Source organism: Lentinula edodes (assembly GCF_021015755.1).
Source record: "Lentinula edodes strain Le(Bin) 0899 ss11 chromosome Unknown C8R40scaffold_19, whole genome shotgun sequence".
NCBI lineage: Eukaryota > Fungi > Basidiomycota > Agaricomycetes > Agaricales > Omphalotaceae > Lentinula > Lentinula edodes.
The window spans coordinates 1-23,296 of NW_025764325.1; the positions used below are offsets into that span (position 1 = coordinate 1).

Consider the following 23,296-nt stretch of genomic DNA (forward strand, 5'->3'; position numbering starts at 1 on the left):
GCTATAAGCACGGCCTCGACTTCACCGGTTCGATTCAGCAATTCATTGGATTGCTGCAAATGAAACCAGCTCTTGACGATCTTGACCCAAAGCCAGACTCCTAATCTTAATCGATGGCCTTCCTGACAACGATGAGCCTCACTCAGCCTTGCCAAATTTTCCGTTTGGATTTCATGGGTCGAAGTATCGACATGACTTGACTCCCACCGTTTGCCACAATCAACTCAGCTTCTACTCCTACTACTGTTTGCATTTGCATTTTATACTGTATGCTCATATCCACCCCTTTCTTTCCCCTTTATGTTACCACTTCAATGGAATCTGGGTCCTGTCTGGATCCAGTGTGTCCTCTGGATATTGTCCTGGATTCGCACTCAGCCCGGACAGCGGTATCCCAGTGGCTTCATCATCAATGCAGCGTGCCTCGCCTTCCGTAAATTTCCTCCTCTACATATTTGAACCCAGTAATGATATTACTTTATGTATGTAGGAGATGTTCTGAATGTACCCAATCTCTTGGGAAGAGCTAAAATATATGTAATGTCCATATATCATGATAGCAACCAGAAAAATCCGTGCGTAAGTGCTACAGTGTTTAATAATATATGTATATGTATGCGAATGCAAGTGCGGATGAAGTCCTTGTATTTGCGAGACAGTTCTTGTGATATTGCTATTCAATGTTCCCCCGAGTTCAACCAAAAGAAATATTTTCGAGCCATCAGTTTGCTTCAACCAAACCGCCAGCTTCAGTGGGATCATCTGTTCTGCGCATCTGTTTTGCCCATCGTAGTCCACAAGCGTTACAGAGAGTCTTTGGCCCCATCGGTCCCTGTCGATGTACCTTATTAAGAAAGTTTATAGTTCGCGAATGAAATCTCACTTTGCGCCATTCTGGGGAATCGGTACGCCCACAGGTAACACAAACATATTGCTCGGTATGATGCATCTTCTTGAGCTGTCAAACAAAGATGGTCGTGGGGTTGATGGATATTATGATTATCATGCGAGACATGGTGATTGTGAAGGCATACCTTCTTCTTCTTATGCCCGTCTTCAGATTCCTCGTCTCCGGGTCCTGAATTGCTCGGTATCGTTGAAATATCGAACGACGACTTGAGTGGGGATTTGACTGTATCTGGGCCTAGATAGAACGGACTCTTGCTATCCGCTTGCTGGCGTTGTGGTTGAGTGAACAAAGCCGAAGAAGTGGAGTATAAGGAAGACGGAGCAGAGTGCTGTTTCGCCCTCAATGCCTTGAGTCTGGTCTGCAGATGCTCGTTCTCGAGCTGCACTTCCATAAGCGTGTTCAGCCTGGGGAAAGAGTCTTAGCCTGATGATTTGAACAAGAGTCTTGTACACGCACATGGTGATATTCCGACTAATGTATGGTTTGGCCATAGCGAAGAAACACTGACACCCAGACGAAGGATTATTCTCCAGAACAAATCGTGGATAACCTTTTATTTCGTAGAGGACTTCCTTCATTGGCATGAACGGATAGGATGTTGCGGGTGTACCGCATTTGAGACGAACATAAGCCAGGAGTTCTTTCCTTCCCCCTAGACTTTCATCGAAAGAAGCTCGAAAGATTGGGTGGTCGTCGGCTGTGATACTAATTCAGTAATCACTTGGATATCAACGAAAACCCCACAACTCACCATGAACAAGATCAGTGAACTCATGATCAATTATATCTCCTTCCTTCCATCCCAAAAGATCGTAAACAGCGGGATTGCAATAGAGAATTTTGAGCGTAGAGGACAATACAAAGATACATGTGTCGGCGAGTTCCGAGATCAGCAAATCTGCCCATCTTTTTCTCTTAGTAAATTCAAAGGCTGGTGTAGCCGTTCCAGAGCCAGGAGATGGCCTTTGAGACGGAAGAGACGACGACATGGCGTTCTTGGGAATGAAATTAGGCTTAAAGCAAGAAGTGCAATTGAGACCAACAGGAAAGACCATGCGGGTCACATCTCGTAACGGATCATAACGAGATGTGACCTGATGCGTAATGACAGGTCCCCTTTAGGGACGGCACTGCATCACCCGACGGATCCACGCGCTCCGGCCAACGAGCGGGCATTCGACGGCGGCGGGAGCAAAAATATTTGCTTCCTCTGGAAAGAAACCTGCTCTGACGCGCTACATAGCACATCATGGACAGTCAAAACAACCAAAGTGGTAGTACATTATCAATAATTGGAATTAACGAGAAGAGCTCACAGTGGAGGAGATTCCATTTGATGCAACTTTACTCAGAGACTTTTGTGGTGCGTAAAGGATAAGGCGAATGAAGGTGAACGATGGTGGGAGACTTCGGTAGCAATGGGTGCTGCTTGGATGTAGGTACGTTTGTTTGCATCTTATGTTTAAATTCAGGTATTCGGAGGTTTTCAAACATCATTGAAAACGTGCGGTGCGGCGTGTCGCATCGTTGTGTAAGCAACGCTCAACACAATGTTCACTTGCCTACACTTATTTATTGGTGTATCCTTGCAGTGCCCACCTATCCCAGTGCCAAAGTGATCCTACTAGCTGGATGGTTTTACTGAGCTAGAATTCACTATCTATGTAAGTATATGTTAAAATCTACAGTAGTGTTAGACAGCAGTGAAAAACTAGGTACTGGTTCGAATTAGATACAGTAACGAGATGGTGCAATAGTAGGTAAGGGACACGGCAGACCAAGTAGTATATCAAGCGATGTTATATTATGTGCATCGTCTCTATGACCTTTGTGTCATCGTCTTTATATCCAAAGATCCCGTCTCTACAACGTTTCCTTCCTGCTTAAAAAAGTGCGAAGTTTGGTGGGCAGGTAATAAAGACCATGCATCGGAGATATCAGGATATTCACACCTCAAAACTGCATTCAAAATTTGCTCATTCTCCAATCCTATTCTGCTTATTCTCCGTTTATATTTAAGCTTGAATATCCTCATGTAGTTTCCTCAACGATGAGAGTATACAAGCACTGAATAACTGACTTTACATTACACATATTGTACAGTTATTAATACAGAGAATCATCGTCACTGTCAGTAAGCTCAATAACACCTAAATCTTTGACTCGCTTGAAGCTCTTGAAGCTGCTCTCAGCAATGAGATTATCGCTCTGCTTTCGCTTCAAGGGAAACTTGTGTAAAGTGTGGCTACCTACATTGCATATGAATGATCTGGACTCTGGATGACAAAATACACAAACTTACCCGATGCTTCAGCTTCAATACTGGCCTGGCCAGGAGGTGAACGGGGACCTGGAGATTCAAGGGTGAATTGAAACGTGAGACAGAGGAAATGCGGAGAAAATAACAAAAACCAACCAATCATTTGACGGAGATTAACAACCTTATTGAGATTATTTATAGCCACCGCAATCATTGAGACTGGAACGTCAACTCTCCGGCTTTGTGCAGATGGGGAGTTGAGACCAGTGAGTTGAATAAAGAATGAGGTATTGAATACAATGGAGATAGTGTCACTCGCATCTTTGTCCTGGAAGTCCAGTACGTCTTTGTTCATAACTGTGGTTGAAAAGGTAGGTATGTACAGATGTCCTTTGCTGTCTGTCTCGAATTTATTCTGCAGTCGAGGGACAAGAACTTCAGAGTTATCGGCGTTGTAGGCAACGTATTTCTGACCAGACTGTTAGTAACGTAACAAACATCGGTTAACTAGCACGACGTACCGAACTTAACATTCGGATGATGACTCCGGGCCAAAGATAGTTGTGGAAATGTTGTAATGTAAGCTTTGGAGACCAAGCGAAGTGCTCAGTGGAAAATGCTACGATTCCACTGATGTTAGGAAGAGTAGGCAGTCTGAGGGATGCCAGTAAAGGCGGAAGTCCCTCTGAAGAGCTTGTTACAGGTGTCAAGAATGTGCTCAGGGCCTCCAAATCGTCGAAAGTCGGAAAATTGGAGTGTCGAAGGATTTCCGCTCGAGCAGGGCTACATAAACCCATTTTACCTCGCTTATTGTGCTGAATCTCGTACGCCATATCTTGATTCAATTCCTGCAAGGCCTCAGACAGTCTTTGCGGCATTGGTGAGAGTGATTCATATAAACGGAGGAGAGTTTCACCAAAACCACTCTGAGCTAGACCTCGAGCAGTGGAAAGGCCGATACCATTGACGCCGTTACCGAAATCGTTGTGAAGTAACAAAGCGATCAGAATGAAACCTCCCTGGGAGAATTCCATGCTTTTGGTATGGTAAATACGGACCTCCAAGTCGAGCCAAGATTTCCGAGCTTTAGATTTATCCCTGTATAATACATATGCCTATGTCAGATTTTTGATGAGAATCATAAAGACTACCCACCGCGGCACCACAAGATTCATTACAGATGCAGCCCCTAGGGGGAAAACATCACTGTCCTTTGAGAGGATTATGTCGACAATTCCTTGTTTAAGCATATCTGCTATTTCAGCCTCTGCTTCACCCGGAGCCTGCAGTAATTCAGTAAATTTTCCGTGCAGAGAACCATCAGAAAACCATTCATACCATGTGGCTGTGATAACCAAAATGTTCGACCATTGTTCTTGATTGCTTCAAGTAGTCCAATTCATTTGTGACAACTTGACGTCCTCGTTTGATTTTTGGTCGCTTGTCCCCATCATACACAAATATACAGTGAGCACCCGCCTTCGATAGACCACACAACAGCTTGAAGAACTGGGTGAGAGTTGCGTTGGATGAATGAAGCTGGCCTTGGGCCCTGTCAGCAGCACGAAAACCATCCAAAAAGGAGCTGCCATGCATTGATTTGTGAGCTCACAATTCCTATACCTTGATATAGAGCTTACCTGACGTCTATCCCGATGACAACGGTACGTAAGCCATAATGCTCTTTGAGGAATCCATGCTCGACAATAAAGTCTCTGAGCTTGCATGTAAAGGCAGCTTCATCTACTAACTGTATTGTGTGGTTAGACAATTGACACATATATATAATACTATGAGCACTTACAGGCCAGAGATCTTTGATTCCCATGATGACTGTATATCGAAGCAAGAGGGACAAAAGAAAGGTAACAATAATAGCTCCTATTTCTAAAAAAGGGTACCTGGTACATATTTCAGCCAGCGTAGGTGCCAGGGTGAACTACGGTTTTTATGTATGCAAAACTACAGGCCAGCTTTCAGTTATGCTCAGGATAGCCAATTAAGGCCAGGTATACAGTTAAAAAAAGCGCCGATCTCCCTCATCCTCACCTGTGGCAAGTGTGGGGAATTCAGCATTGTTACAGTAGTGGTGAAGGAAGATGCGGTATAGAGGGCCTGTAACATACAGTAACATGGTGTTATCTGGATCGTAAATAAAATAAGTATAGACGAACGATGAGAGTGTGAGTGCGACGCGCTAGAAGAATACCCTCCATTCTCTATTTCGTATGCTGACGAATACGAGCTCGAAAGAGAGGAAATGGCAGAAGATGGTGGTTCACTCGCCGAGTCACTGGACATCCGCCGACATTTGTTCATTCGTCGCGGTGATGGTGGTGATGGTGGTGGAGAGGTGGTGGAGGAGTTTGAAGTGGATGAAGTGGAATTATCGGAGGTGATGGGTGGTCCCAAAGAAGGAGAGAAGGCCAAAGACGACGTAGACGAGTCATATTCACCTGATAAACAGATTTCCAACGCAAAGCTCAGTGGCACACAAGCTCGTACTCGGAAGCTATAGCCATCTAGTTAGTGCACTTCGTCACCTCTGAAGCTTAGAGGACTCACCTGAGGGCTTCCAGAAGTTTAGGCAAGCATGAGGACCTCAAGTGGATAAACACTTTGTGGGTACGCGTTCGAACCAACAGAAGGAGGGCACTGATGGTCTGGGAAGCGGTTTCGGGTTGCTTTCGAACCGTGCCGAAAGGAGAAAATCGCAGCTACTGGCGGTGGTACTAGGGAGCGAACTGCATGGTGGTTCATGGTCAAGGCTGTAGCGACGGAAGGAAAGCTGGCGTTGTCGATGCGTTCCTGGACAGCGGGTGCGAAGTTCTGGTGAAGGTTCGAGTGGGTTCAAGGCTGTAGCGACGGAAGGAAAGCTGGCGTTGTCGATGCGTTCCTGGACAGCGGGTGCGAAGTTCTGGTGAAGGTTCGAGTGGGTTCAAGGCTGTAGCGACGGAAGGAAAGCTGGCGTTGTCGATGCGTTCCTGGACAGCGGGTGCGAAGTTCTGGTGAAGGTTCGAGTGGGTTCAAGGCTGTAGCGACGGAAGGAAAGCTGGCTTTGTCGATGCGTTCCTGGACAGCGGGTGCGAAGTTCTGGTGAAGGTGCGAGTGGGTGGCTAAGAACGGCAGGTGGGGCCGGAGTTTGTGCCAATGGTGTTGCCTTGAGATTGGGGGATGGATAGGTGAAGCAATTGCGGGAACGGCGGCACGTTAAGTGGCAAGGAAACCAGAGGGCATCCTGAGGGTACCTATCAAACTTGGATAAAGCAACGAAAAGGAGTGTACGCGCCTACGAGCTGAAGACATCGTGTTCGCGAGGGGATCTTCCTGTATACGTTCAACTTCAACCTAGGCTCTCTAGTGCACTTTACCAATCCATTCGACGCTGAGAAACCAGCCAGTGCTTACCACACTCTCTTTGGCCGGTGAAAATTCCGTCAAGTCGTTCTCAACGCCCCCACCTATGATAATGCGCTGGCTTGCCCCACCGACCCGATGCAAATCCACGTTACTCCCTTTCTGCTCAATGGTATTTACGCAAACACCCTTCGTTATGTGGTAAAAGAATGTCGAGAAAGGCAGAGATGGGAGATATAAAGGCAAGTAAAAGTGCGTGAGGGTCGATGGGGTTCCGGACATGAATATTAGGTCGAAGCTTGGTCGGGATAGCTAGGAAAAACAGCAAGCTACAGCATTGTAGCCACTTGACGCAAAAGAAACAAAAGTTTCTGGTTAAGCGCGCGTGCGTGAATCGTTTGTGCATGACCGCCGTCACGCGTCTTTGTTGACTGTGCTCTCTCTTTTGCTCCCTCATCATCACCACCTGTTCTCTGTTGAGATGAGCTCTAATCTAGGTGAGTGCCCTATTTCATAATTTTATTTCTCTACCTTTCTTCCTCTTTGAATTTCCCAGCCAACAGATGCCCAGCCCATCATCTAGGCAAGGCTCTGTTGGCTGAAAATTCCTTTTGGAACGCGTTTTCTTTGATAACAAACCCCCTCGTCCTTAACCTCCCTCATCAGATAAACTGAGACTAATTTTTACGCGCAGGCGATGCTGTCCCCAGTGCTCGCATCAAATTCCCTTCCTTCGACCTTTCTTCCGCTCTCGAGGCCGATCACAGAGCGCGCATGGCTGCTGAAGATGCTGGAGAACCCTTGGACGATGAAGAGGTAGAATTTGAGGGCGAAGAAGCTGACGGAGAAGCTGACGGAGAAGCGTGTGCAGAACCGCCACCCCCCATTGATCCTCCCTGCCGTTCTCCCTCGATATCCCGCAAGGACAAGAAGTATGCGAAACTCACCAAGCGTTTGCGTGCAAAACGGGCTGCTGAAGCAGTAGAACGCATCGCGACGAGGAGCATCAAGCCCTTTGTCGTTGAGCTGGCTAAAGGAGCTGCGCCTCTTCAGCTTGAAGAATTTGACGCCTCCAGTCTCCCAGTGTCATCTAGCGGCTGGAACGCTAATCCTCGTAAAAAGCTCTCTCCCGGGCTCCAAAGGGTATGGAAAGATCTGGAAGTCTTGAGCACAACGAAGGGCTTGAAGCTTCTTCGATGGGACGGGGAGTGCGTGTAGCTTATCTTTCAAGGGTACACGTAACTAATGCCTCTCTTTTCAGGAGCTGCGTAGTGCTTGTCGACGCTCGTGACCGTATTATCGCAGTCCTTGGCGGAGTTCCTCGCGGGTCTAAAGGGACAGAGTGGCAGGCGGTGGAAGCTGAAGCTGCTGCTGCTGCCACGCGTTGCCGTGAGTCCAGTACCTTCACCGAAGCACAAAAACATGGCCGGCGTGGAGAATTTGCCTCCCGCACTGTGGGGTTTGGTTATGGCAACGGGCGGTGCAAGCCGCAGAACTACAAAGTCTCTGGCAGGGCTAACCAATGCGCTATGCAAGAGCTTCTGCAGAACACAGCAGTTCGGCGCATCGCAGGCTTTCAAAACAGTGCGTGCTTTGTTTTCCTTTTCTCACTGGTTTGAAGGATAACGGAGCTCTTGGTAGCTCTCTTCAACACTTACTGCCACAAGAACTATGCTGAATCTAGAGCTACCAACGAGGAAATCCAACGCAAGCAGCCCGAGCTACGACCCAACTTCCCCAACACTGCGTTTGCTGCGACTACCTTCAACCTGGGTCCCCGCTCCTTTTCCCCGCCTCACATGGATCCTGAAAACCGTGCCTCCAGCTGGTGCGCTGATACTAACATGGGACCCTTCAATCCCGACAAAGGCGGACACCTTGTGCTCTGGGACCTTGGGCTTATCGTTCGCTTTCCTCCTGGTTCCACCATCCTCTTTCCCTCTGCACTTATCACCCACTCTACTATCCCTATCCAAGCACATGAGAGCCGCTATGCGATAATACAATACTCTTCTGGTGGCCTTTTCCGATGGCGCGACAACGGGTTTCAATCAGACAAATCCTTTTTGGGAAAAGCTACTGCTGAAGAACGTGCTGAACGGGAAGCATCACGGGCATCGCGATGGAAACTAGGCCTGCAGAGGTTTACGCGATGGGCAGATGTTTGCAGGGGCGATTGGCGGGGTATGATTCGTACTGCTGCTGGCCTGGACGAAGTCAGTGATCTTTCAGACCTTGAGGAATCTCCGGTATTACGCCCATCTAAACGCGCCCGTTGCCGGTGAAGCATAACGGTATATAATTACAATTGTATCTTGATGAGTGTTCCTACAAATAGACTTGCATCTTCGTGTTTTTTGAGATAAATATCCCCTTGAGTGAGCCTCGAGGTTTACTCGAGGCTTGTTAGATGTTGTATTAAACCCCTGCAGCTCCTCTCTTACCCGCTCAGAAACTGCACTAAACAAACTGAACCACAGTTTTGTTTGTAATAGGGGTTTGATTTGTTCCTTCCTCATCAATGACTGTCGACATCACCACCAACAGCTCATACTCTGGGTTGCTCAAAGTAATTACTGAAGAACAGCACTTGAGTCCCGCAGATATCTTGGACGATCTGGAAGAAAGCCATGACCAAGTCGAGGTTGACTTGTCCGGGCTCAGCGACGCAATTCGAGAGGTTTCAAAAGGTGTATCTGAGAAGACATCACAAGAATATCACCGGTACGTATCTGTTAAATGCTAGATCTATTTACTGAGGATTGAGTTCACTCAAGGTTGATGAAACAATGCAATAAATTCCTTGTTGATCGACAAATGATAACTGAGGGAACCCAATTTTTCTGCAATAAACCTCATCCTCAAGCTGCAGTATATCTGGTGGCTTGGATAATGGATTCGTATGTGGCTCAATCATAATTCTATATAAATATCTGAGCCATTTTCTAGTTGTGATATAATTGACCTTGATGGTAAAGCAATTGCGACGACAAAGGAACGGGCGACATATACACATGCCCAAAAGATGCGTGCTGCAGCAACCTTTGGATTTGGAAGAGTCCATGGCTTAGGTATGCAAGCCTGGCACCGTAGCGAGATCTCTGGAAAGATGCTAGGCAATCCTTCAGTCTCGGAGACTGTCTCTACTTATATGCTTAGTCTCCGCCGTCGTAAGGCAAGTTTGTATAACGAAAACACGTTAATCGTTTAACTAACGTATAATATATCTATAGACACAGAGCGGTGACACCCCCACCAGTGCTCGAGCAGTCACATCGGTATGCATGTTTTGCAGCTCCTTGTCAGTAAGCCTGATATACGTGTTAGGCCTTACTTGAAAATCTTTATTACTTCAATCGCAAGCCTGAGTTTAGAGAGCCCCAGCTGTCTTCACCTCCTACTCGCAAAGGACAATTAGGCCCGCGTGCACGTTCAATGATGAATTGTGGATACAACTTTTCCTTCTGTGGGCTACTCCGTGTCGATGAAATGCTTAAGATTCAGCTACAAGACATCAACCTTTCAGATGACCCCCAAACTGGCCAGCTTAAGCTTAGCCTCCATCTCCCTTTCCGAAAGACAAGTCAATTTGGAGGTAAGTTTCATCAGGATTGTGTGGTACTCTGGCATTAATCTTCTTTAGATATCAAGCCATTTGTTTGGTATGAAATGCCAGAGGAATACCAGCACATATGTGTTGTACGGGCTTTCGTCAAATGGATTCTTATATCAGGCTTAACAGAAGGTTACTTGTTCCGAAAAATTCGAGCTAATGACCGCCTCGCTGAGGAGAATGAACCTATGGTAAGACCTTCTGAAATAATCCTTCACTTTGCTTGTACTCAGGTTTGCTTCTAGACGTCGGAACAATTTCTTGAGATGTTTCGAAACAACCTTCTTGATATAGGTGTCGATTTTGTTCCTTATGGAACCCACTCATTCCGACGTGGTGGGTGTCAGTGGCTTTCTGTGGAGCGTCGTTGGCCTTTGCGTCAGATTTGTGAGTGGGGGGGGTGGAGTCAGGAATTCACACATTTAACTATTGTGAAATACCTCATCTCCTGGAACGACAACCCTCATGTTGACCGTGATGATTTCTTTAACATGAATCGCGCACCTACTACAGTTTGTCCTACTTGTAACCGGTCATGCCATTGTGCTTAGAGGAATGGATTATTTCATTTATTTATTGTAACTAAACCAAGGAACACGTTGAAATACTAAAATACGGCAATGGTAATAAGAATTACAAAGAGCGTTTTGCTAACTCGTTAAGGTAGTGTCGAGCGATTGTAGGTTTATCAGTAAGTACTTTACCTCGGTTATTAACAAAGATCTTCGCGAAATTATCACCGTATTCAGCCTTGGCCTGGTCAACTAATTGTTGGTCGCGTTCGCTCCGGAGGTCACGAAGTCGATCGGTGATAGCTTTCCAGTGGTAGTGATCACCATTGCTGTAGGAGAACTCCTGCCAGAACTGGTCACTACCACTAGAACGGTAACGCTCTGCAACATACTGCAGAACTCCTGTCAACAAAAGCCTGATCATACAAATAGTTCTTACCTTCCACTCAACCCAGAGCCTCTTCAACCATGACCAAGCACCGTCGTTCTTGCGACTGAAGACTTGTTTCCAGTATTTGAGAGCAATAGGGGTGCCGTTGATTGCTAACAGGTTTCTTCCGCAGTCGAGGGGGTCCCAATTGGGTTGTTCATCATCCCAGACGCGGTCTAGTCGAGCAATGTCGGTGACAAAAGATATCTGGCGGGGCTCATGAACTTGGCTGTATTTGTAGTAGATGGCTTTTCCGTGTCCAATAGTGAGCTTGTTAGTTGTCTCTTCCTGTATAGACGACAGAGCAGTGCCTTTATTTGTGGTTGGCGTAAACATTGTTGGGCCGTTATTCGTAGGCGCTTGGTCGTTCCGTTTAGTGTTCGCAGGTTCGTTGAGCGGCGCAGTGCTCGGTGAAGTGAGAGGGAAGACGCGCGGAGCTACAGGCGGAACTGACAGCTGGTTTGCAGCAAAACTGTCCCCTTGACCCGAGGAACCTAGAACGAGAACTAAAAAACAAACTGTGATGAGGAATGGAGTTACTTACCAGTTGAGGAGAAAGAAGAGCCGTGATAGCTCGTATGGCTCGAGGCCAACCCGTTATGAACAGGATTTAGAGGCAGATCTGGGAAAAGTAAGTTAGCAGAAAATTCAGTGGAAATTTGACGAATTACTTGATTGAGGATTCGGGTACTGGGCTAACGACGAAAAAGGGAAAGATGGGGCTTGGAGCGGGGGCGAAAACCCGGTGAGGATCTGAATCGTAGCTGTGAGACTGGCGATTTGGGCAGACATCGAACGCAGGTTCTCTGCTATCGCTACCTACGGGTATGATCTGAGCAGTGAACGAGAAAAGAGCCTATGCTGCGCACCTTGTTGTCTGCCTTCTCCTTAGCCAGTTGCTCTTCTCGAAGTTTCTTTCGGCGATAAAGCTCCTCACGGGGAATGTGAGGGTGTGCGTCGTCAAACTCCTTTGCCTGGCAACTATGTTGGTTGAAAGCCACAAAGAGCAGAGACAACGTACCCGACGCAAAAGTGAGCTCTTCTCCTCTAGCGTTCGCATATCTTTTGACCGTTCCGAGGCAAAGAGCTGGGCACCGAGCGGTGCGTGCAATGGTAGACCCATCAACTCATTCCGTCGTAGCACCGAGGGCTTGAGCTTTTTAACCTTCACAGAGCCTACGTCTGTCTTGTGTTTGTTCTTTGTAACGCCGCCGTCACGAACACCGCGGTGAGAGCGTCGAGCATTAGGAAGGAGGCTAGGATAATGATGTATTCAGCTGCAGGAAGAAGATAATTGGTTTGGGAAACGTACTGCTGCCAACGGATTTTATCCTGGCTGAACCCTGTTATCCTCTCCTTCAAAACTGTCTTGTTGCCTGTTGTTGCAAGGGAATACTGCTTGCAAAGTTCTTTCAGTCCTGGACCTGTCAACTTGGTGCTTGGAGGGATCAGATGTAACATTACAGATATCGGAAAGAGGGTATACATACATATTCTTGTAGACAACATAATATACACCGTCTTCATGCCTTCCGGGAAGTGCAAGCGTATCGGCAGGCTGAGGTTCAGCAGGATAAATCACTTCGAGGTCTCCAACCTCATGTCCGAGAGTTTGAGCCTCGTCCGAGTTGCCTGGTTCATCAACATCCATGGCATCAATGATTTGCTGTGTTCTAATCGTGAGGAGCGAGAGAGCGACGGCCTGAGCGTTCACGACGCCGTAAAAAAGAGCAAGCGATTCGGGGTCGAGGTCGTCGAGAGCGGAGATGAGGAGCGGGACAGAGAGATAGCCGGCGGCAGCAGCGCCATTGTCGATCGAGCTGCCAGGGACGACGCCGAGTGTTAGTAGTGGGAACGGAGGTAAATAGATTGAGAGGGACAGGCGAAACGACGGGCAGACAAACGGCCAACCCATGGTGAGAACGAAATAAAGAGTAACGTGATGGTTATTGAAAGGGACGATGCAGATCTCGGCCAAAAGTGCATCGTCCAAATCCGATCAAATTTTTCCGGGCCTGTCATCCGGGCGTGACTTTATGGTCTATTCTCAGAGAGAAGCAAGTGCTACTTAAGTCTCAATTCGGCTCCTCATCGCTCCACGTTCCTTCCCGAAATGCGTTACATGAGAATTAGGTGAATCAAAGTCATGCATCCATAAACAAAAGCTATATAAGAAGATAGCGTTGGATATGTATACAATATAATAGTAGCCCAAGTCGATAAGATATAGTGAGCCTACGGCGTGTAAGATACCTCTATATGCCAGACAAAATAAAGCGAATTTTTTTGGGGAAAAGATAAAAGGAATAACCAAACTACTTAGATGATGGTATACCCTCCGTCGACACGAATTTCGGATCCGGTCATGAATCTTGAAGCGTCGCTTGCCAAGTAAACGATAGCACCCTGAGAGGAATAGTTGGGTACTTCGTGTATTCATTCTATTGCTGAACACTTACTGCTAGATCCTCAGGTTCTCCGATCTACAAGCAATCAGATGGATGATCCTTGCAAGAGATTAAGATTATGACATACCCGTCCCATTGGAGTTAAGCTCTCCCATGTTTTCTACATAAAGTGTAACGCGATCGGTGAGCTTTCCTCATTGAGCGCGTCGAACGACGTACCTTCAACTCAGGGTCGTGGTTGAGGATAGTCCTTGTTAACTTGGTCGCCATGTACCCAGGACTTGAGGCGACAAATTATTATTAACAACTTGCAGGGACGATGTGAGAAGCATACCTGAGAACGTTGACTCGGACATTTTTCTTCGCCCACTCGACAGCCAGACTAGAGGCCATGTGCCTCACAGCTACAATATAACGTCAGTATCGTTTCACCGCTTCCGACAAGAGTAGATATTGGACCCACCGGCTTTTGACGCGTTGTAGGGCGTTTGGGGCTGACACGATAAAGTGTGAACAGCAGAAGAGTGGGGAAAAAAGTAATAGTACCTGAGGAATGTTGATGATCTTGAGACCCAAATGGGATTAGTGCCAAGGAATAAAAGAAGAGTTAGAAGGTTGCAACTCACGTTGGCGCTCATACTAGCTACCAATACTATAGATCCACCGCCTTGAGGGATCATATTACGCGCCGCTTCACGTGCAGTGAAGAAGGCACCATGGACGTTAATATCATACAAACGTTTTATACGATCGAATGGGTAACTGGAGACGGCAAGAGAGGACGAGTTTAAGATCCGTATCCGAAAAGTCAGGAAATACGGCAACTCACTCAAATGCTGCGTAGTTCTCAACGATACCTGTGATGCGGAACAGAGGGACATCAGATGTCATTGGAGTCACAAGGTATAGAAGCATTTACCAGCGGAAGCAACGACCGAGTCTACACGCCCAAATGTGTTGATAGTCTCAGCATACGCTCTCTGAACAGATAGCTCAGACGAAACGTCGCACTCGATGCCAATGATTTTGACGTCTTCCTTCTTCAGGTCGCTGTTAACTTAACAGGATCTCTTCAGTAACATGTCCACCATCACTGAATGAACTAAAAATGCGGGGTGGGAAACGTGAACGAGATGACTGACCGCATGCGAGTTGAGCAAGCTCCTGTGCAGCGGCCTTTGCTTCTGACTCTTTTAGGTCAACAATTGCCATCGTTGTACATCCACTTGAGTGATTATATGAGCCGCTAAATGACGAAGGATATAAAAGAAACAACTTACGACTGAACAAAAGCGCGACAAAACTCGTTGCCTAATCCACGAGCAGCACCGGTGATGAGACAAACCTAAATCTATCAGTTCTAAACTCTTTGGCACGACAATAAGCGGTAACCAACTTTTCCCTCCATCGAGAAGGCAGGAAGCGTTTTGGGGGACTTCGTTGGAATTGTACTTGAATATCTCCACCTATTGACAGTGGATATACGAGAAGAAAAGACATTGGGGCGAAGTAGGATTGTTGCTCGTGAAGAAATTTGAGCAGACATGGGGGCAAGAGGTTGAAAATTTCGTATGGTAAGAGGACAGGTTGTTGTTGGGTTTGGGTTAAGATAGTGGAGCGGGGTTAGAAATTGATCCTCATCCGGTGCGCGAAGCCGGCCGGGGTGAAGAATTGCCATTCCGATGCGGGGTCCTGACTCCTCAGTTTATGCAATCTTTTTTCGGACAACTCCAGCTCGAGTTGCCATTTATGTAAGTACCTCGTCTCCAGTGTGACAGTTTTTCACAATCCATTGAGATGACAGCCTAGGCGACATAAAATATAAATACCCTACATGAAATGATGCACAAAAGAAAGAAAAAGGAGAACAGGAAATTCATAATGAGAACAGAGGAGTGAGTAAAGTATGTAATAAACGAAACTAAAATGGTAAGGGTATCTTAAAACAGCCTCAAAACATAGGTAAATGGAAGAAGAGAATGCATGCACTAGAAATTATAGGACGATAATTAGCGAAGGTGTTAATGGGTGGCCGGCGGTGGAGAATGTCGATAAACCTGGGAAGATGGCGGAAAAGAGGTGAAGCAGGAAGACAAGATCAGTGCGGGCCGTGACCGATGAACGTTTAAACGAGCGTGGTCGCCGTCGCCTGCCAGAGGTCGAAGCGGAGAAAGTGAAGGTGGGCCTACAGGCATGCAAACTTTGATTTACGTTTCGATAACTCCTCCATTCGCGAATCGAGCTGCTGCCTCGCACGCTCTTTTGCCTTTCTCTCCTCGTCCAGCCGCTGCTCGTATGATTGCTTTTCTTCAACGATGGATTGTCGAACATTCACAACCTCTCGCTTAGTATCAGTGAGATCCTTCCGGAGCGCTTCAATGTCCCCATTTAACCTGTCCCGTTCACGGGCAAGCTCAGTTGCATGCATGCGGGCTTTACGCACTGAACGTAACGAGCGACAGTCAGTATTCAAAAAGATGAAATGGTGACGGAAATAACTAACGGTTTTTCTCCGAGTCACCTAACGACGTTTCAAGGGTGCTCACTAAATCCATGTGAGTCTGGAGGTCGCTTTCACAATGCGTAAGCTGCTTGTTGAGTGTCTTGATCATGGCTTCCTGTTCTTCCAACTGCCTTGCCTGTTCGTCAATCTTGACTAGTGCTTTGGTATCAGTAACAGCTGAGATCGATGTAATAATGGAGCCACCGAGGGATGTCGCAGGTGTAGCAGGGGATTCTGGTATTTGTTGAGAGTCTCGGGATGACGACGATGTCCCTGCAGAAGATGCGCTGAAACCAGGATCGTGCTGTATCGAACGAGGAGCAGGTGGTGGGGGCACCGACGGCGGAGGGGTCGGAGGAGGCAGTTTGATGCCAGCGGCGCCCGGAATACGATTGAAACGCTCTGTAGCTGGCCGGCCATTTGGTGGAGAACCGCTACGAGCGATTTGCGCCTGTAGTTCGCGGACGATTGAATCTGAACGACCCTTTTCTATTTGTAGTGTGTCTTTCTCGTCCTTGACTCTCTGTAGATTTTCTTGCATTTCTGCAAGTACAGAACGATGTCGCTCCAATTCCATAACGAGAGACTCGCGCTTCGAAGCTTCTTGGACAAGTAGCGACTGCTCCGTGCGAGTTCGCTCAAATTCCGCCCTGAGTTTGGCTAGGTCGGAAGCAAGCCCGTCACGTTCGTTCTCTACAACCGATAGTCTGTCTTCCACAGTCCGAATGGCATTGTCCTTCTCAGCGATTTGCTCTTCATGAATTTGTCGTGATTGGTCTCGCAACAGAAACTCATCGGCAGCGACTTTGTGAGCCTCTAGCTCTTGCATAAGGAGCTCATTCTCCTTGCGGAGGTTTTCGCTATCTTTGAGATGCTGGCGATTCAAGTCGTTCAATTCGGCCTTTAAACTTTGCGTCGTCTCAGCCACACTTCTTTCACTCAACGCCCGCATATTTTCCAAAGACTCTTTGTGTTGCTCCTGAATTGCAACCATGGTGTTGTTCAACTCGGTAATCTCCTGCTGGTGCTGAGTTCGCAGTTTCAAAACCTCAACAGTATGTGACTCTAGAAGAGTCGCGATTTTCGCCTCCGAGGTGGTAACTAGGTCTTGGGACAATTGTTCATGGAAAGCCTTCAACTGCTCAAGTTCGTCGGCATGTGAGCGTGTAATCTCCGCTAATAGCGCGGCTTGCTGTTCTCTTTGGGATTGGACGGCTGCATCAATTACGTTGCGAGCCTCAACAGCAGCTGCCGACGAGTCATTCTCGAGAGAAGAAAGTGCTGAAGTGAGTCGCTCGCCCTCTGCCTTCTGCTCTTCCTTGAGCTTGAATACAGCTTCTTCGTGCTCGGCGCGTAGTTGGTCCAACTGGGATACGTACTCGGCTTTCGCTAAGGTAAGTGCACTAGCATGATCCGTGTGAGTAGAAGAGAGAATAGAGGCATGCTCATCCCGGATGGAGGAAATTGCAGCAACATGGTCGGCTTGGAGGGATGAAAGCGCAGTGGTGTGTTCAGCTTGAAGCGAGGAAAGTGCAGCAATATGATCGGACTTGACCTTTCCCAACTCCTCGTTGAGTGTAGTCTCTTTCCTCGCGATGGCGGCACGCAATTTTCCAAGCTCGATTTCGGCATCTTTGTCCTTATCGAGAAGGGCACGAGCATGGTCAGTTTTCAATTTCTCCAAATCCTCCGTATGTGAGACCTCTTTCCGAAAGATGGCAGAAGAGTGTTCGTCCTGAAGTTCCTGGAGAGCCAGACCGCGGGATGACTGGGATTCCGAAAGTAAACTCTCTTTCGCTCTTTCACTCATACGAATCTCAGCGGCATGCTCCTCCTTTAACTTCTCAAGCGCTGCCGTAGATTCAGCAGTATGCCTCAGTAAAGCTTCGGCGTGGTCACTTCGCATTTGAGTCAAAGCGTTGTAGTAGTCCTCCTCGGTCTGCTGAATTGAGGCCGTTGCCTCTGAATCCTTCTGCTTTAAGGCCTCCGCATGTGCATCAGTAGCTTTCAAAAGAGAGTCTTCGTGCTCCTGACGAACGCGAGAGAGCGTGTCACTCGCTTCCTGGAGTTTGCTTCGAAGCTCTTCCTCATGTTCCTGTTGCAGTTTTCCGAAGGCTTCTTCGTGACTTTGCAGAGCCTGCTTGAGTGCAGAAGAGGCAGCAGCGAGCTCGCGTCCTAGTATTGAAAGCGCGACTTCGTGCTCTTCGCTCATGCGCGACAGTAGATTATCCAACTCCTTCTGCTTTTGCTTCATTGCATCGGAGTGAGATTTTCGAAGCTCTTCTATGGCCGCAGCATGTCCAACCTCTGCTTCGGCTAAAGTTTCGATTAGTTCCGATTCGCGCTGCTGAACCTCTTCAAGCCTCTGCAAATCTTTCTGGTGCTTTTCACGCAAAGCCTCAACTTCGGTTGACATATTGAGGGCCTGTGAAGCTGATTGAGATGGACAACGATAGAGAGTGCAATAATACCAACCTGATCCCGAGAAAGTGTAGTGAGTTCATCAAGTGACCGTCGAGTTTGGTTGAGTTCCTTAGTCAAGCTATCGACAATCTCTCGGTGACTCGACTCCTTCTGTGCCATGGATCTGTAGAAATGATGAGATGATTTGGTACCAAAGTTAGAGCATTGCTAGCTACGTACAACATGAGCTCATTTAACCTGTCAAGCGACTCGTCTGTGTCAGATACCGTAGAATCAGAGGCAGAATTAGAGTCATGATCTCGTTGGCTGTTGCCATTCTCGCTGTGGAACTGCATACTTCTCCGTATATGTGCAAACTTGTTAATCGTCTGAGGCGATAAGAAACTTTCAGGAGCAGGTTCGTCATCGTGGGCATTGTCTAGCTCAAGCTTCAGATCTCGGAGCTGATCAGAAGTCGATGAAGCAGAACTCTCGGTTTGAGTAGCCTTCAGTAGTGAGAGTTCAAGTGTAGATATCTCAGCTTCTCGTTCCTTCAAGACTTCCTGTAAACGCATAATTTCTTTCTCGAGACTGACCGCAGACCTCTCCGCAGGGACAATGTTCGTAAGCCCGTTGGGGAGAGAGATTGATAGGTTGGGACGCGGGCTCAACGACACGGAATGGGAGTTGGTGGGAGAATGAGAACTAGCTGTTCCGTGACTTGAAGAGGAGTGCTTGCGCGAACGAGCCGAGGAGAGCTCCTGTGAAAGCGATTGCGATTGCGAAAGCGACCTTCAATAGAATGGAAATGATGAATTAAGCGTGAAGCGATGAAAACATTGCTTAATGCTTACCTCGAGTGGAGCGATTCTGTGGAGGCCGCCTGCCTGAAAAAAAGTCGTCGCCCACCAGTGTTGTACTGGGTCTCGCTGTTTTCCCTCAGACGACCACTGGTCATTCGTCTCTTGATCACGGGTTTTTCAGCTGCTCGTTCAGAATCAGTAGTGTCTGCTACACTTTCCGGTCCCGTGGCATTGGCGAGCTTCGCTTCCTGGATTTGCGCAGCTAGGTCCGATATCTCTCGAAGGGCGTCGCGGTACTTAGTGGTTACAGATGAAAGATCAGCGAGCGTGGCGTTGTGAGTCTGCTGCAGTGCGATCAACTCTTTTTGCAGAGAAGGGTCTGTAGCTCGTGACTCCGGTGTATCTGGCGAGGAAATGCCAGAATCGCCTTTACTGTGACCATTGAGTATAGGGCCAGCAGTACTAAAAGCATCTTCTTCGTTGAATTCCTTGGAAGGAGATGAGCCGGGAGTAGAAAGATCGATTTCAAAACTCCGTCGGGCAGCCGCCACTTCGTCCACAACACTGCCTAATCTGACACGAGCATCTCCAGCATCTTGCCGCTTTTTCTCCCACTCCTTCATCTTGATCTCTAATTCCCGAACTTTCGCTTCCCTTTGTTCAAGGTCATTCCGCCAACTCTCGCCATCCTGTCTGAGGGTTTCCAGCCGCGTTTGGAGTACTTGTACCTCCTCTTGGCGTTGTTCGCTTTCCTTCTCCAGTCTTTCAACTGTTTGCTGGAGCGCAAGCACAGATTCGTCAGAGCGAGATAACCGAGCTTCCAAGTCGGTAATGTATTTCGCAGAGTGAGTATCTGCTTCCTTATACCGGGCTATTTCGCGCTTGAGGTCTGACATCGATTCACTAGAAGAGATAGAAGTTTCGTCAAATGTTCGCATTTTCTCTTCCAAATCGCGAACGTATGCCTATATCAGTCGAAAAGCAACAATGAGATTTCTGTATATAAGGTTTAGATAAAGCGTCCTTACCTCGGTCGATGCTTCCCTTTCCGAAAGCTTCGCAAGTCTCGACCGTAGTTCTTCAACGTATAGCTCAGTCGCAGAATGCCTCTCTGTCACCGCTGCCAACTCTTCCTCTTTCTCTTCCACCATTTCATTTGTATGCCGGAGGGCAGCCCGGTTGAGGCTGAGCTCAGCTTCCATGGCAGCAATTGTTTTCTCATACTCCTCGATCACTGGACCGACAATTTCCTCATACTTTCCGGTGCCCGACACTGCGCCAGAAGACCCGCGATGTTTTTCGCCTAACTCTCTTCGTAGCCTGGTGAGTTCTTCTGTGCGCTCGACAAATTTGGCTCTTAAATCTTGGTAGTTGTTCTGCAATTCCGTCATCTGCGCTAGCACCTTCTTCCCCGCACCTTCTACAGGTTCTGGAACAGCCACGTCGATGCTAGAGATGCTACCGCCGCTTTTCAAGATTTTCACCTCCTTGCGAAGCCGAGTGACTGTGCCTTGCAACCATTCGACATCATCCCACCCATCCTCCTTTTCGTTAACCACAGCTCGGTTTTTGATATTACGGGCACGGTTAGCATATTTCAAGGTGTTAATTGTCTCGGCGGCGTTCCATTCAGCGGGACTAACGCAAGCGATCATGAGTGTGTGTGCGTTGCCACCGAGCGAGTCTTGCAGTAAACGAGTGAGTTTGGAATCTCGATAAGGAACGTGGGTCGCGGTATGCGATTTAGCTCTTGAAGGATCGCCCAGAGCAGATATAACATTTCCGAGCGCGAGTAGACCACTATTGATTGAAATGCCTTCTTTTATACGTTCGCCTGCTGCTGCAGTCCGTTTCAACTAAAGGACACCAATCAGTGACAGAAAGAAAAACATGTAATGAATACTACTCTTTCAGACCCAGCCAGATCAACAAAATGGAATTTGGAAACAATCGTTGTCCATTCACCTCCTTCATCATCGCCACCGACGCTAGCGCGATCACCAGCATGACCAAGTGCACTCGATGGACGCAGTCCCCCGCCCCTGCCCATTGCAGCAGCAAAACTAGGAGTAGCCGGACGACCAAAAGTAGGAGAGCCTACTCTATTCCCAGACGTAGACCCAGAACCTGGACCAGAGTAAACCGAACCAGGTCGAGCGAGTCGAGATGGAGAACGTCCACCTGGAGGAAGTGGCGACGACGAGCGAGGAGGTGCACCCATACCACTATACTTCTTTTGAGTGAAGGTCAAGGAGAAGATGGCATGCGAACGAGATGATTGTGCGTTCATATCGGTTTCGTTTGTCCGACGAATTGACGTTCCCTTCCGAATGAGGCTACATTTCTGTCAAATCATGGTTGGAACGTATATGCCAAAGATACTCACGTCATGACTTCATTCGGATTTTTGACATTCACTTCACGTAGACCACCCCATATTATATGGCCATCCTTGTCTTCCCTGATCTGCACCTCTCGTCGACCACCTGCACCGTCGTCCATGCTCAGCAAGTCGATCAAGTCTTCGTTGTATATTTCAATGAACGAGCCCTTAATGCTATAGTTCCAACTACTTCCTCGTTCTTCTTTGAGTCGTCTCGCCTCGGCAAAGATTGTAGAAACAGCTCGAGGAATGATACCCATACCATTGTTGGGGTCAGAGGGATTAGCATCTAAGTCGATACCGGTCATGGTAAAAGTTTTGCCACTACTCGTCTGACCATAGGCGAGTATTGTACAGTTGAATCCTTCAATGAAACGGGATACCAGAGGAAGGGCGGTGGAAGTAAAGAGTGTATGCTGCGTAGTCGACGGATCGTGCACTTGATCAAAGGAGAAGTGTTGTTTTTTAGCGCCAGGACCTGAAGTAGTGGAGGTCGCAGCCGCTGCCGCACCACCGGCAGCTGGCGTGCTTGAAGTTGCTTCTACAGCGACAGAGTTGGACGAAGAAGCATGAATAACTGTCCGTTGGAAGCGAGCGGGTATGGAGGTGCTGTCCTGGTTCGTAGGTGGTCTTATCCTCAGGGCTGGTAGCAGAAACTGTGAGAATCATATGGGAGCGTTGAGCAAGGGTGTACTTACCGACTTGGACAGAGGTTGTCGCCGCCGACGACGAGGGGGCCATGGTTGCCTTCAACGTTCAAGCCAAAATGACAAATCAGGTGGTCCAACTACGATCTTCTCACGCCTTCCGCTTTCACGGTCCGCTTACGGCGCGGCTTAAAGCCGGTGTCATTTTGCGCTGTGTTCCTCGCTGTAGCGCTGTTCGTTGTTCGGAACTCGGAGGACGGCGTATGATCAGCTTCAATCCGGCTTCAATGCGAAATCACATTTCGAAAGAGTTGTCCCAGGTGGGTGCGTCGTAAATGGACGTTTATGCAGAAATGTCACCAGCTATTAATCGATACTGTTCGCTACAACTGTCATCTTCTAGGACCGAAGAAACAGATAATTCTCTTCTTGCGGGAAGTCACCCAATGAAATCAGTTGGAACATATCCAGACATATAGGATCCGATCCCAAAACGTCCAACAAATTTTGCATTAGGTGTGTATTTCGGTGCTGCGTTGACTTGATTGAAAAAGCATTTCAGATTTCAGTACTATTTTAAAGATCCGGTGCCATACATGTCGATGTCGAAGATATACGATCCAGATGAAAAGGTCTTCTCGTTCACCGTATGAGCTTCCCGTAGTTTAATACACCATCCCCACCTCTCATACCTGATGTCTTTCCTGGAAATATATTCCAGAAATGTAGAGACTGATCACCACTTCCAGTGACAATTGTGCCACCATTCGGGTTCAGTGCGACATGTTGAACGCGAGCACTATGACCATTCAAGCACGAAAATTTACTCATTGACGGGTATTTCCAGACACATATCTGATTCGGTATGGTGACACTTTGTTAAGATCATGTACACCGTGTAACCGTGCCAAAGCTACAAGGTGTCGAAGTGCGGAAGACGAGTGGGACAGTAGTGAAGTTATTAACAACACCGCCGTTACGCCGTTAGTCCCCGGAGAGCGAGAGTAGAGAGAGAGGAACTAAGTAGCAGCCAGGTCGGAGCGGCGGTATCGCCGATGACGAGGAGC

At 47.7% G+C, this 23,296-nt stretch overlaps 6 protein-coding genes across 6 annotated transcripts; 2 read left to right on the forward strand and 4 right to left on the reverse strand.

Moving 5' to 3' along the window:
• Positions 1-590: 590 nt before the first annotated feature.
• On the reverse strand, positions 591-2,142 carry C8R40DRAFT_229750 (white collar photoreceptors-like protein). Its single transcript, XM_046234410.1, has 4 exons — positions 1,662-2,142; positions 1,367-1,607; positions 1,035-1,314; positions 591-958 (listed from the first exon to the last, which is right to left on the reverse strand). Exons 1-4 carry the CDS (start codon positions 1,963-1,965, stop codon positions 722-724), a joined length of 1,062 nt encoding a protein of 353 aa, XP_046085894.1. The 5' UTR covers positions 1,966-2,142; the 3' UTR covers positions 591-721.
• An 874-nt stretch (positions 2,143-3,016) lies between these two features.
• On the reverse strand, positions 3,017-4,998 carry C8R40DRAFT_1069731 (PIN domain-like protein; the record flags this gene model as incomplete). The annotated part of the gene is made up of 8 exons (XM_046226149.1): positions 3,017-3,159; positions 3,213-3,260; positions 3,327-3,648; positions 3,692-4,268; positions 4,326-4,453; positions 4,509-4,755; positions 4,811-4,920; positions 4,975-4,998. The coding sequence occupies 8 exons, from the start codon at positions 4,996-4,998 to the stop codon at positions 3,017-3,019; spliced, it is 1,599 nt and encodes a 532-aa protein (XP_046085895.1).
• Positions 4,999-7,801: 2,803 nt separating this feature from the next.
• C8R40DRAFT_1022464 (uncharacterized protein) lies at positions 7,802-8,587 on the forward strand (the record flags this gene model as incomplete). The annotated part of the gene is made up of 2 exons (XM_046223027.1): positions 7,802-8,111; positions 8,169-8,587. Coding segments are annotated over 2 exons (729 nt in total), but the record flags the coding sequence as incomplete, so codon positions are not given.
• A 1,609-nt stretch (positions 8,588-10,196) lies between these two features.
• On the forward strand, positions 10,197-10,691 carry C8R40DRAFT_1046322 (uncharacterized protein; the record flags this gene model as incomplete). The annotated part of the gene is made up of 2 exons (XM_046224361.1): positions 10,197-10,331; positions 10,386-10,691. 2 exons carry the CDS (start codon positions 10,197-10,199, stop codon positions 10,689-10,691), a joined length of 441 nt encoding a protein of 146 aa, XP_046085897.1.
• A 2,473-nt stretch (positions 10,692-13,164) lies between these two features.
• C8R40DRAFT_1147523 (NAD-P-binding protein) lies at positions 13,165-15,106 on the reverse strand. Its single transcript, XM_046229521.1, has 13 exons — positions 14,887-15,106; positions 14,771-14,835; positions 14,633-14,715; positions 14,410-14,547; positions 14,320-14,347; positions 14,117-14,252; positions 14,037-14,054; positions 13,954-13,984; positions 13,825-13,894; positions 13,710-13,770; positions 13,618-13,650; positions 13,542-13,565; positions 13,165-13,488 (listed from the first exon to the last, which is right to left on the reverse strand). Exons 1-13 carry the CDS (start codon positions 15,034-15,036, stop codon positions 13,402-13,404), a joined length of 924 nt encoding a protein of 307 aa, XP_046085898.1. The 5' UTR covers positions 15,037-15,106; the 3' UTR covers positions 13,165-13,401.
• Positions 15,107-15,608: 502 nt separating this feature from the next.
• C8R40DRAFT_1105724 (kinesin) lies at positions 15,609-22,343 on the reverse strand. Its single transcript, XM_046228137.1, has 9 exons — positions 22,281-22,343; positions 21,586-22,225; positions 21,106-21,535; positions 20,228-21,055; positions 19,251-20,164; positions 18,637-19,188; positions 18,469-18,580; positions 15,994-18,418; positions 15,609-15,932 (listed from the first exon to the last, which is right to left on the reverse strand). The coding sequence occupies exons 1-9, from the start codon at positions 22,321-22,323 to the stop codon at positions 15,676-15,678; spliced, it is 6,201 nt and encodes a 2,066-aa protein (XP_046085899.1). The 5' UTR covers positions 22,324-22,343; the 3' UTR covers positions 15,609-15,675.
• Between the last annotated feature and the right edge of the window lie 953 nt (positions 22,344-23,296).

Excerpts from the sequence above, each read along its gene's own strand:
- C8R40DRAFT_229750 (XM_046234410.1), bottom strand. The coding sequence starts at position 1,965 with ATGGTCTTTCCTGTTGGTCTCAATTGCACTTCTTGCTTTAAGCCTAAT. Across the intron at positions 1,608-1,661 it reads GTTCACTGATCTTGTTCATG|CCGACGACCACCCAATCTTT; the intron begins GTGAGTTGTGGG and ends TTAGTATCACAG. Across the intron at positions 1,315-1,366 it reads ATTAGTCGGAATATCACCAT|GCTGAACACGCTTATGGAAG; the intron begins GTGCGTGTACAA and ends CTCTTTCCCCAG.
- C8R40DRAFT_1147523 (XM_046229521.1), bottom strand. The coding sequence starts at position 15,036 with ATGTCTGCTCAAATTTCTTCACGAGCAACAATCCTACTTCGCCCCAAT. Across the intron at positions 14,348-14,409 it reads CTCGGTCGTTGCTTCCGCTG|GTATCGTTGAGAACTACGCA; the intron begins GTAAATGCTTCT and ends TCCGCATCACAG. Across the intron at positions 14,253-14,319 it reads GAGAACTACGCAGCATTTGA|TTACCCATTCGATCGTATAA; the intron begins GTGAGTTGCCGT and ends TGCCGTCTCCAG.
- C8R40DRAFT_1105724 (XM_046228137.1), bottom strand. The coding sequence starts at position 22,323 with ATGGCCCCCTCGTCGTCGGCGGCGACAACCTCTGTCCAAGTCG. Across the intron at positions 20,165-20,227 it reads AAAGGGAAGCATCGACCGAG|GCATACGTTCGCGATTTGGA; the intron begins GTAAGGACGCTT and ends CGACTGATATAG. Across the intron at positions 18,581-18,636 it reads AGGTTAAATGAGCTCATGTT|ATCCATGGCACAGAAGGAGT; the intron begins GTACGTAGCTAG and ends TCATTTCTACAG.